The sequence below is a fragment of the Lepidochelys olivacea genome (assembly GCF_965140295.1).
Source record: "Lepidochelys olivacea isolate rLepOli2 genome assembly, chromosome: 7".
Lineage (NCBI taxonomy): Eukaryota > Metazoa > Chordata > Testudines > Cheloniidae > Lepidochelys > Lepidochelys olivacea.
Window position 1 is genome coordinate 81,215,975 of NC_140417.1, and position 12,749 is coordinate 81,228,723.

Sequence of the window (12,749 nt, forward strand, 5' to 3'; positions counted from 1 at the left end):
TTCAGCAAGCTAGTCCACGTTCTGAAAAATCTAAAGGTAACCGTTAGGCCATCTATCTGTGCCAAAGGTCACAGGCCTACGATACTTAACTACACTTATGCTAATTTATGTAAGCTAATGTGTTACAGGATACTGGCCTGTAGATTCCTTTTGTTACAGCTGAACACAATAAAGGCAAGCTAGCCCTATGAGCTACACATCTGAGATGAATAAGGCAATTCACAGTAAAGAACCGAAGGTGGCTACAGGAAAGGGGAGAGTTAGGCAGGATGCTCAGAGAAGTTGCAGTGGGAGCGCCATGCAGGAGAGACTAAAGAAAGCTCTCCAGGCAGGGAGGTCTGGGACTGCACATTAAGCCTGGATTCTGACTCAGATTTGAGCCCAAGCCCCACTTCTGTCCACACACAATTCAGTCTGATTTGGGTCGGCAAGCACTCATGACCCTGGCTTGAGGACCCTGCTAGGGAGCTGGATCAGAGACTCTGATCTCACCCCTGGCATTTTGCAGCATGGATGCAGCTCAAGTTGCAGACCAGAGTCAGAAGGTTTGCATAGTGCAGTATGGACTGTTAGCATGGCTGTGAAACCTGGGTCCAGCAACTGTAAGCCAGCTTCACAATTCAATGTGAATGATCAAGCTGGGGCTTAGAGAGACCGAGTCCACAAGCCAGTGTCCCATACATACCCATAGGGACCCTGACTTAAACAGGGGAAGAGCAAAAAGTGCTCCAGACAGGGTGGCCTAGGAGAGACCCTGACTAACCAGGAAGTGACTGGGAGACCCAGAGGGGAACTTGAAAAAAACAGTAGGAAGTGACCCAGGGAAAACCATAGCAAAGGTAAAAGAGCAGACCCTAGCTGTTCAATACAGGTCTCTGGTCTGGAACTCAGAGTCAAGGGTAGGAGTGGGTTGCCATACCAGCCCCAAGAAAGAGGGCATATAAGCCCACGGTAAAGGTTGTCAAGCCCAGAATGGGGGCAGCAGGCTGAGATAAAGACTGGCTGAGGAAGAGCCCTCAAGAAGGTGGAAAGATTTTTGTTTCTGTTAAAGACATTTTTGGACTTTTAGTTTGGGGTGAACTAAAGATGGTGACCCAACTGAGGGGCTGAATTACCAGGCAGAGAAACTGCCACAGTGCCAGAGCAACTGTTGGCAGGGTCCACTAAACCAGCAAGAGAACTGTGATGCCAGGCCTGGCCACAAGGGAGCAGTGACTGGTGAGTCAATTCTGCTGCACCCTGTTCCTATGAACACTTAATGAACAGTGGAATACTTCATATGCTTAGAAGTTAAGCTCATTAAATGGTTTTTTACTTTACATTACTCCTAATGGTGTAGAGTGCCTAAGGCATTGGATAGACTCTTCAGGGGCTGCTTAACTATGTAAGCAGTGTCAGGATGAGCTCCACCCTGACATCTGGTGGTGAGGTGTGGCAAGTTGTGGAAAAGAACTTCAGGGGCTGATCTCATTTGAATAGGCACACCCACCACGCCTAGAATGAGACCATAGCTGCCCAAATGGTCACTTTGGCTGCTGTGGGATCCCCAGTGTCTCTGTTATTGGGGCAGAAAGAATAAATTGTTATTACCCTGATTATGGGAACTGTGCTTGGAACTGTACGTGGCCTTTTGTTATGATGGAGGGATTCACCATCAACTAAGTAGCACTCGCTAGGCAAGGGTCATGGGTTCCAAAACTGTATGAATGGAGAGAGGCTGGGGACAAGTATTAATACTTGGTGGCATGGGCCCCTTGATGAGGGCCTTATATGCTAATTGCACTTCCTCCTCTCTCCACTGTGGAATATCAGAGCTAATTTTGATTTCATTAGAAGTCTAGTTATAGGCTGCTGAGCTCATTTTGGGCTGACCGTGCACCAGCACGGGGGCTCCCCTACTACAAGCTGAATTCACCTAAGAGCTGAAATCACTGAGTGTTGTGTTAAGTAGTGGGGGAGCCTGAAGATATATTGTGGAGCAGTTTGCGGGACGGCTGGAGTGCCTTGCGGACCGGCTGGTGAAGCAGTTCAACGTGGAGAAGTTTGTGGATGGCAGGAGCTGCTTGTGGGCCGTGGAGCTGAGCGAAGGAGTTCGTGGGGCGGCTGGCAGAGCAGAGCACAGCTGAGCGAAGGAGTTCGTGGGGCGGCTGGCGGAGCGGAGCGCTGCTATGGAGCTATGGGGCGGTCAGCTTCAGATCATGTAAGGTGCCTCTTACCCCTGTCCCATTTCCACCCAGGTTGGGAGGTAAAGCTCCGCAGATAAACTTTCGAAATCTGGGGCTGCCCTGACCAGGGTCAGAGACTTTTGGGGCATTGGACTTTTGGGACTTTGGGTGATTTGGGGTTGCTGGACTTAAGAACCAAAGGGAAAAGGGCATGCCCCAATTTGCTTGGGGTGGGTTTTTTTGATCATGGGTTGTGTTATGAATCCTATTGGTGGTGTTTCCCCAACATAATGCCACATTGTTTCTCTCTGTTATTAAAAGGCTTTTGCTACACTCAGACTATGTGCTTGCGAGAGGGGAAGTATTGCCTCTTGGAGGCGCCCAGCGGGGGTGGTATATATTTGTCCCAGGTCACTGGGTGGGGGCTCGAGCCGGTTTGCATTGTGTTATTGGAATGGATCCCCTAGATATTGAACCCGGCCCTTGTTACTGCCAACTCTGACAGGCAGAAGGGTTACAACTATAAGCAAACTAGGCAGATGCAAATTTGGCCCAGCCACCCTATTCCTACCCATCCCCTGCTCATCCTGGAATGATGGAGGGGCAGCTGGGCCAAACCTGAGCAAGCTATGCTGCCACCTTACATTTGGGCCCCCCAACTTCTACCATAATGACCAAAATATATGAAGGCTCACCATACCCCGCCCCACCCACCCCTCCCCTCCCAGTTAAGCACCTCTGTTCTAGGACAGGGAAAGTACACTGAAGTTTTGCCTAGGGTGGCAGATTGAGTGGCCTCTGTGCATCTTTTTAATTATTTTTCAGATAAATAAAAGTTTTCACGAAATAGAATAATCACTATTTGGGGATTAGTCATAATGCAATAATGCCACTAGTCTGGCATCTCAGCTTGACTTTTCCTTTCTGTAGCTGTACCAAAAGCAGACCTTTTAACAACCACTGTTTTAGACATGCTGCGCATTGTAGGGCAGTACCAGTTTATTCTGCATTTTTTTTCCATTCAAGACTCATTATTTCACCTTTCTGTAAATTAAAATCACATAATCCACTTCCAAGCATTTACATGTCTCACCACCACCAGCACCCCATTATTCCTATATACTAAGTTCACTTAAGATTTACCATGCACTTGGTTCCATACTTTTGCAGACAGTTATGGCTGGAAAATTAAAATAGTAAGAAGATCAAGTAGTCACTTTGCCAAACCAATCTAAGCATGGGGTCTCATTACTTATGATTAAGTCTAGCTGGCCTCATTACAACGTCTCCAGAATCTCACAAATCACAATACTTTTGTTTAGGTCCCCTAATCCCTCTGACAGAGAGCCTGATCTCATTGTCCCTACTCTGGAAAACTCAATAGCCTTTTGAAGTCAACAACAATTTTCCCTTAGCACAGCTGCAGGAATGGGCATGAGAGTCCTGCTTTACCAAAGGCATTCTAAATTCTATTGCCTCCCTCCTTTGTACTGAATATTTCCTTCTTTCAATGTTCGTATCATCTGAAAAAATTGCACCACGTCTCCCTTTGTTTCATGTCAAGAAAACAAATTAATTCTAATACTGATCATTGTGGAACTGGCTCTCTACTAGTCACATCTGTCCATCTTTTACTGCTGCAACTGCTCTCTAATTTCAGTTACCAAGATACCTCTTTACCTCATGTGCAACTCAACCCCACAGGGTACTCACTGACTTCATCAATTTTCCATATCGTGGGCTGCTGTTGGACGCAAGGACAGCAAAATGTGGTGAAGACGGTATTTTCCATCTGCAACTGGTACTGGAATTGCAACTGGTACTGGAATTGCAACATCTGGTTTCAAATAGGGTTCTTTCTATGCTTTTCTGTGCAGACAAAGGCACAGAATTAGAAAACGGTGGTGCTCTCTACCAGGGGTTACATCTTGGGTGTTATTCAAAAAGCTGAATGTCCAAAATGTGGCAGCCCATCTGTGAAGCTCCACCTTTTTGACTGGGCACAGGATGCCCTGGGGCCTCTGGGATTCACGTTGGAATTCAAGATGTAGGTTTTTACATATAAACTTAAAAGCCTAGACTGGTTTGGGCAGCGAGAGACTGCCTCTTTCCTTGTTCCATGCTGCCACAGTTGCAATCAGTGAAAGCAACTGAACCGGAGCTCCCTCATTACAGCATTCTCTATGAGGCCTCAACACTGCCACATACATCCCCACTAGTCTTTATCTGCAAGCATAGGGGAAGGAGACAGGATGAGGGGGATTTGTTAACTGCAATATAATGGAGTTATGGGATGGGAATGAGTTATGATGGTGTGGGTGGCATATTGAATTTTAGTAGTTCAGTGTAATTGCTGATTGTGTTTTAGATATTGGAAGGAAAGTCCAGTGTGTAGCTAGTAATCTCTATTTCATGTTAGCCTGTTATCAACCTCAGTTCTGCCAATGATGCCAGCTCTCACTGGGCATTAAAACACTGGTGTGCTTTCTGCCACTTGTGTGTGGAACAAACTGCCCCCTTTCCCCCTCAAAAAAAAATCCATAAATCAATATTATTTATCCTCTTTCAAATCTTTCCTTAAAAAATTACCTCTGCCTAAGAAACACTGCCTTTTGTTGACAGCTAGGCAGGAAATGAACTATACTGTATACACAGTTTGTCTGTGCAAAAACATGCTCATCCCTTCTCCTCACCTGTTTGTTTCACCCATTTGCTCTGCTTTGTCATTAACCAAGGTTGTAAATTCTGTGTGCAAGGATGACTGTTTTACTACACATTTGTACAGTCCCAGGCATAGTGTGTAGCACTAGTTGAAAAAAATTGACTTTATGCTTTTTTCCCATTGAAAAATACTGTTTTGTCAAAACTGGAGCATTCCACAGAAATATATAGGTTTTGACAAACTTCCGAGCTAGGAGGGTTTCGCCACAGGTTCATCATGGAATTTTGAGGGTGAGATGCTCACCCCAAAATAGCTCACTTGGAAACTGGGAGAACCAGCATCAACTGTCTACTTCAAATCAGAGCAGGGAATTAAACTCCAACCCAGCAAATAACCCGTTTCACATTTCTTCTCCATATTTCTTTTGCAAATCTGAGGCGAAAAAAATATTTTTTCCATGATTTCTTCTAACAATGACTCATTTCTGTCCTTTCTTGAAAGCTTGTACTAACATTTATGTTCCTTAGGTACAACTATATGAAAAAATGTTATCTTTATTTCTTAAAACCTCCTTTTTTAGTCATGCTGGTGGCTCAAAGGGAGGGCAGAATTTTGCTCAATTTCTCAGATACAAAATTATCACTTGCTTAGTGGAGATTTTCAAAGGCATAAAGGGCAGTGAGGTGCCTGACTGCCATTGACTTTCAAACTTGGACTTTTTTAAAAAACTTACTGCAGATGGAACATTATATATGAACTATGGAAAGCTAATACTATACCAAGAAGGGATCATGAGAAGTTAGATCCATGGAAATACAAAATTTTTATAACTCAGGCTATGTTTTCTTTACATAAGCTAGGTTCTATATGCCAGAAATATTAGACAGAAACAAAGACTGGGATTTTCAAAGGAGTAAAAGGGAGTCAGGTACCAGGTGTGACAATTTGGAAATCTGTCTGTACAATTTATGAATATTGGTTGATATAATGGAGTTACTGTAAAATATTACTATGAAAAACTGCTGTATCAGAAATGCTTGTCTGTGTATCCATCACGGGTCAGCAGGCTGGTGTCATGTCCTAGAACAGGACAAAGTGAATGTACCTCAGATTAACGATGGTCCTTTGATCACAATAGTGTGCTAAAAAGCAGCTGCATCTTTGGAAACACAGTTTCATCTTAGCCTCTGGAAGGAGGGGAGAAGGTAAGAGCAGTGTAAATTTCCCAGGGACAGAACAAATACAGCCGGGTGATCAGGAGGTGTTTTAATAAAGCAACACACAGGAACAGGGGAATCAGACGAGAGAGAGAGAGAGAGAGAGAGAGAGAGAGAGAGGTCACAGAAACTGGGAGACTCAATGACAGAAGGCATCCAGCATGTAACTGCCTGTGTGAGATAAAGGACACCCTGCCTGTCTGCCTAGACTCAGATGTCCCACCCCCACCCCCCCAGGACTCCCAAGGGAAGGTGAACACATATAGGGTTTGCTGTTTTATATTTTCTATGATTAAAAGAGCAACAGTGTGTTAGATTTGTGCATAGTGTCTGTGTGTTATATACTTCACAAATACTGCATGCCCCTGGAGAGAGCTGAACTGTAAACCAGAAGCTTCACACCTGTCAGAGATTGGGGAGAGGGTATGTTTAAGTTCAGGGGTGTCTGAAGGCTTGACATTGCACCCCCAGGAACTAGACAGCTGGTCAGCAGGTTCCAGGCCACAGTAGGCGGTGCCAGATAGAAGGTCTGCTCCCCAAGAGTGTGTTTAGGGCACCACAATTATGCAGTGGCGGGACTCCATTTCAGGTTCTTGAATACATTGGCCACAGAATTTCATACAGTGATTCCAGCATCTAGCCAATTAACTTGTGTTTGTATTAGTACATAAAACTTTTAGAAAGACATCCAGTCTTGATTTAAGGTACTACTTACTACAATTTCCAGTTTGAACTTTTTGGACTTCCAACTCCTAACCATTTGATCTTGTTATGCCTTTGTCTGCTAGATTAAAGAGTCCCCTAATATCAGGTATGTACTTCCCTTTATAGATACTTTTAAGTCTTAACCTTCTTTCAGGAAGCTGAAGAGATTGATCCCCTTAAATCTTATTGTAATGCCTGTTTTCCTGGTGACAAATTATTTTTGTATCTCTGCTTTGAATCATCTCCAATTTTTCAATATCCTCTTTAGAGTGTTGACCCCAGAAATGCACAATAATACTATCACCAAAGCCATATATAAACCAGTTGGGGGCTGAGTTCTTTTGAAAATTTGGTCCCAGTTCTAGGTGAAGAATCTTTTGATATCTGCCCCTCACCTGAATGCATCTGGAAAAAGCAGAGTGAAAAATGTCTGAACTGTTAGCTATTAGAAGTGGGCCTGAACTGGAAAACCAGATTCAAATATCACTTAAATGTGAAGAAGTTCAGATTCTGATCAGGTCTGAACTTGTGGGGTTTGGTCTGATTTCTAATGGCAGCCTCTTCCCAAATACACTATTCTATTCTCCAGGCAAAAAGCAATCAAAGTGTATCCTGTGGGTAGGAGATTAGACAGCTCTCACCCTGCAGGTTCTCCTGTAAATCCTACCAAGAATTATGTTATATTGGCTGATAGAAACAGGTTCAGCAGTAGCATAAGCAAAAAACAGAACTCAAATGTACAAATATGGACAAAATCTTTGATGTGCTGGGTAAAGGGAAGCAATGTACATCCTCACCCTTTATGCAATGTCTTCTTCGATTGAAAGGAGGAACACATTTTATGACTAATATCTTTAATAAGAGAAGTGGTTTTGGAGAAGGCAATTTAATGTAGAGATGAAAGATAGCAGGAAAGGATATTGAGGAGATGCTTGTGACCCAGACAGGGAGGCAAGCGTAACAAGATAGTCTCAAAATGTTTTGGAAATACAGACTAGTGAGACCAGAGACGGGGGAGGTTCCCGGAAATGCAAGAGTAAACCAGGGTCTGTGAATAGGAGAGAAGCAGAGAAACCAAATGCCAACCCAAGAAGAAATGAAATGTGTAACTAAAGAGTCTGCTAGGGAATGAGGGATTTATTATGTGACATTAAATGGAACTTTGCAAGGTAAAGAGTGAGAATTCAGAGTAAAGAGATAATTGCGATTAAAGTGCAGTTCTACTCTGAAGAGTGACTATAGAATTAGCACCATCTCACTCAGATATGCTCCCTGAGCCCTTACAGATGACATTTATTATGCTCAACGTAAATTATGAGATCAGATAAGAAACCCATTAGAAGCAGAAAAAGACACTATTCCTTACTAGAAACAGCACCTTCTAGCTATTGAGTGGCTTTATATCAAAGGGCACAAAATCTGTGTCCCATCTCACTAGAGCTGGTCAAAACTCAGGGTTTCCATCTCATGTGAGATTCTGACATTTTAAAGTTTTGTTTTCATTCTCAATTAGAAAAAAAAATCAAAATTTTATTTTGGACAAATTGTGTTGTGGATTGTGTTCTCACTTTTTATATTTTTACATTATTTCATGACTTGTCAGTTGTGCATTTTATGCACTACTACTATTTTATGTCATTATGACATGTCAGTAGTAGTTGAAATATTTCTATTTATTTTTATTTTTAAATTCATTAAAGGTGGCAGGTACTGAATGAACATCTTTTCTAGATCAAGTGTGTTCTGTTTGTTGTGAAATGGAACAGTTCGACAATACTACTACTGCCATGTCATAAAATGTCAAATATAAAAATGAAAAAACTTAAATTTGAAACAAAATTTCAGAATTCCAAAGGCAAATTTTTCCCAACACACAGTTTGTTTTGAAATGTCTCTTTCATGGAAAATTATCAAAATCAATACAATTTTGTGAAAATTTCTGTTTTGTCAAATCAGGAAAACACCATCTATCATCATAGTGAAACACACCCAGGCAACTTGTTCCTTGCCTTGCCTAACACAAGAACAAGTTATTCATGTTTTCAGAAACAATAGCCTCTGAACCTTTTCCTAAAATTTAAACAAACAATCTAATCAATCAATTTTCTTATTTAAACGCCTGCTGTAACTGATTTTCCCTGAGACAAGTCAGGAAGTAAATTTGACAACACTGACACCTAATGGTAACATTAAAAGATCAGAACTAAAATAAAACCATGAGCCCGCTCCTTCAATATATTACCAAATATACAAAGCTCAGAAAAATAAAGATTTTAAAAGGCTGCAAAAATATGAACAAAACTACAGAAGCTAATATGAAAACTAAAGTTTCTAAATCAGTCATGCAAAGGGTGAAAATAGCTCTATAAACATTTTAACAATTGTCTTTGACCTTGATCCTGCAATCACTTGCACATGATTGATATAAAGCATGTGAGTAGTCCAATTTACGTCATACGGGATCTAATCTTGAAAATTATTTTTTTAAATTAAATTTTTTAAATTAAATTAAATTAATAATGTATTTTGAATTTAAAATACATTAACTGTTTATGTGGAGCAGTCATGTACATAAAGATTTGACACCATTAACTTCTACGGGTGCAGGTCAGAACTTAAATCACTTTATTATCAAACACAAACTTTACTATCCAGTATACAGCATTCATGTTTTCCATATGATAACAAATTATTGTTCTGTCTTAGCAAACAATTGTTTCTTTTGTATGGCAGGTGGTATACAAGATGACTTTGTGATGGAATAACTGCAGAAGGCTCTGAGGTGTTCCGTGGAACCCTGGAGTTTTCCGTAGCTTCCCTGTCAGAACCTTGTTTTCATGAGTAGTCACAGTGACTTTACCAAACTACCCTTATGACCCATTAATCTATATGCAATACTTACTGTGTTATAGTGGCACCTTGCACCCTTTGGATGCTTGATGCCCCTGCTAAATCGAAATCCAAAGCCACCTAATGCAAGGTCACTCATATTTAATATAAAACAGAGAACATATCAATTTGTCTCCCTGAATGATGGCGCACGTGATCTGCTACCCATTCTACCCAGAGATTCTGTGCCCTACCACTAAGTTTCCATATTCTTACCTGTTGACGTCTGTAGGCCAAATAATCTAGATTTTCCAGATCTTTCCCAAGCTTCTGGTAGGTTTTCTGTAGTTCAGATTTACTAGACACGTTTCGTAGAGACTCATATGTTCTTTGAAACTGTGATGGTACAAGAAACAATGTCATCATTCAGATAAATATTGTCTATATAGCTCCATTAGTTAGGTTTTTTTAAAAAACATACTAACTTTACGGGCTCTGTTATACTCTCAGATATGTAAGAATACATTGCCACAACTCTTAAAAAGTCTATGCTTTGAGCACTTGGATATAGGGAAATATGTAGAGTCCTGGATTTGAAGTTTATAGTTTGGAATTTCTTAAGACACAATTAGACATTGTCCCCAGTCCTAAAGTTCTGATCCTCATCTAAACTACCCCCAAAAACTGGGTGGTGTTCAGATCCAGGGTTGGAATTTTTTTCTCCTTTTTAAATAAAAAGAGCACATACGTGTTTCCTCATAGATCATGAATTCCCCCAACCCACCAAATATAAGCAGTTTCTTCCTCAGCACTCTCCCAGAAGACTCTTGGAGAATACTCATCTCTAACACATAATAGTGTGGTAAGGATGAAAAAACACCTCTTATTATCTTGTAAGATGGTGCTGATTGAATCCACTCACGTGGCGCAGTTTGCAGGACTGAAGTTTAAGCCACTTGCATAAGGTCACATACTATGGGAAAACTACAGGAGTTCGGGATTGAACCTAGTTCTTGATTTACTGTGTAAGTATACTGACCACTTCTTTCCTATGCAGATGATTAACAATTGTATATCACAGTAGACATGTATGACCTGTCACAGAGACTAAAGATACAGACTCTGACTCCAGAGCTCACAAAATACTAGAGAGACATACCTGGTATGACTAAGAGGAGAACATGGGGGTGTGGGGACTTTACACAAAAAATAAGTCTCCTTGCTCAATTTGGTGTACACTGTATTACTTCCAACTTTAAAATAAGTTTTCCTGTACAATTTATTAATGTGTATAGTAAAGCAGTAACCACAGACCCTAATTGGGAGCAGAACCCTGTGTGCTAGCCGCTGTACAAACAAAGAAAGACATGGTCTGTCTATGAACAGCTTACAGTTTTAGACAAACTTTTTGGCTAAGGGTGTAGAAGATGGAGGGGACACATTCTAGTATACATTTTTTTAATTCATTATTTAAAATTCTGAAATTACACACAGCATTTTTCATTTCTTGATTTCTAAGCACAAAGTGTCATTCCCTTTGCTTCAGGTGGGAGAACTGAGGGACAGAGAGGTGAAGTGACTTGACCAAGCCTACACAGGAAGTATTTAGATTTTTCTGTCACAGTAGGGGTGGGTTTTGAGGAGCAAATGGTTACATAGCCTACAAGATCAGGGAAGCTCATTGGTCCATCTTGTAGATCATACATTGTAGATAAGTGGCCTATCAAGACCCATATCCAGTCCCAACAATGGCTGATACCTCAGAGGAAAGTAAAAACCCTTTCATAGCCCACTGCACCAGTTATTTAATGTTGTACATAGGGGAAAATATTCCCCTCACAACCCTGGAGCTGAAATATGCTCTAGGATGTACACAAGATTTGAGGATGGACAGTCTTGCCATTAAGGCAGTGGACTGTAGACTACAAGACGTGTGTTAGATTCCTGGCTCTGCCACAGCCTTCTTGTAATTTTCCGCAAGTCACTTCACCTCTTTCTTCGGCAGTTCACCATCTGTAAATATACTGAAACATTCCGTTATTATGGTGATGAACACCACAGGAGAGCCTATAAATAGTTACTAGTTTGTATCAAAGGAGTAGCAGTATCAGTGATCAAATGTACACCCCTTTAATAAACCCAAAGCAGCTCTGTATTCTGCAGCAAGCAGCCTTAAAGATTCATTGCATGCTACAAGTTTTATTTGTTTCATTTCTTGTATGTAAGTGAATACAGTGCTTGTAACATCTACACAATCTGCAGCACTGGAGAATGAAGCACTGTATTTAAATAGCTCAAAGTAAGAAATTGCCACTTGCAGGTTGGTTTTTTGGGGGCGAGAGGAGTTTGTTTTTTATTGTTGTGTTAAATAGTGTTTAGAAAGAAGTTCCCTCTACTGGCTTGATCTCTGTAACAACACTCACAACAGGTACCTCAGGGTATCTGTATATGATTGAGAGAAGACAGGGAGTGAGATGTACCCTGTTCCCTTGACACTTTTCTATCTCACATCCATTGTAAAAACTGCAATTGGGTGCCTCACCTCTGGCCTAGAATTCCTTGAACTTGCAACACTTTGCATTCATTAATTCACACTATAAGCATTAGAGCAGAACTTTAGTTCAGGTCAGGCTGAACAAGACTATCTACAATGATTTTTCCTATGTACAGGTAAGAAGCCATGAGTATTGCAGCTGCACCAGTTCAACAGGTACCTGAACACCAAACCACAACATAGTGCTCCACATATGGACGTTTCCCAAAAGCTTCCACTGACAGTAGCAAAGCTGAATAGTATGGGGAGGGGTCTTTCAAGAGTCTGGAATACACTAATGAAATGATCATAAGGTGTAGTCTTCGTATGGAGCAAAGAAACAGTTATCTAAAATGGTGTCAAGGCACTAGACCACAAAAATACAAGCAAAGCAACAAATCATTTCATGCAACAACAGAGTGTGGGACAATAGGCGCCTATATAATACAAAAACCCTGAATATCTGAACTGTCCCTATAAAATCAGGACATCTGGTCACCCTAAATGGGGAGGTCTCCTGTCATACCACTATCCCTGCAAGCCCGTGCACTATATCTTACATCATGCAGTGGCCTCACAGATTAATAATGCTAAAAGCCAAAAACCTCTCACTCCAGATCATCATATTAGGAGCCTCC

The 12,749-nt window shown here is 41.3% G+C and overlaps 1 protein-coding gene across 1 annotated transcript in view; it reads right to left on the minus strand.

The window, feature by feature from the left end:
* Positions 1–12,749, minus strand: part of CTNNA3 (catenin alpha 3) — a 928,050-nt gene that overhangs the window by 840,996 nt on the left and 74,305 nt on the right. Inside the window, exon 5 of the mRNA XM_084634510.1 lies at positions 9,855–9,974. Coding sequence (XP_084490636.1) covers positions 9,855–9,974 — 120 coding nt within the window. The remainder of the gene's footprint in view (positions 1–9,854; positions 9,975–12,749) is intronic.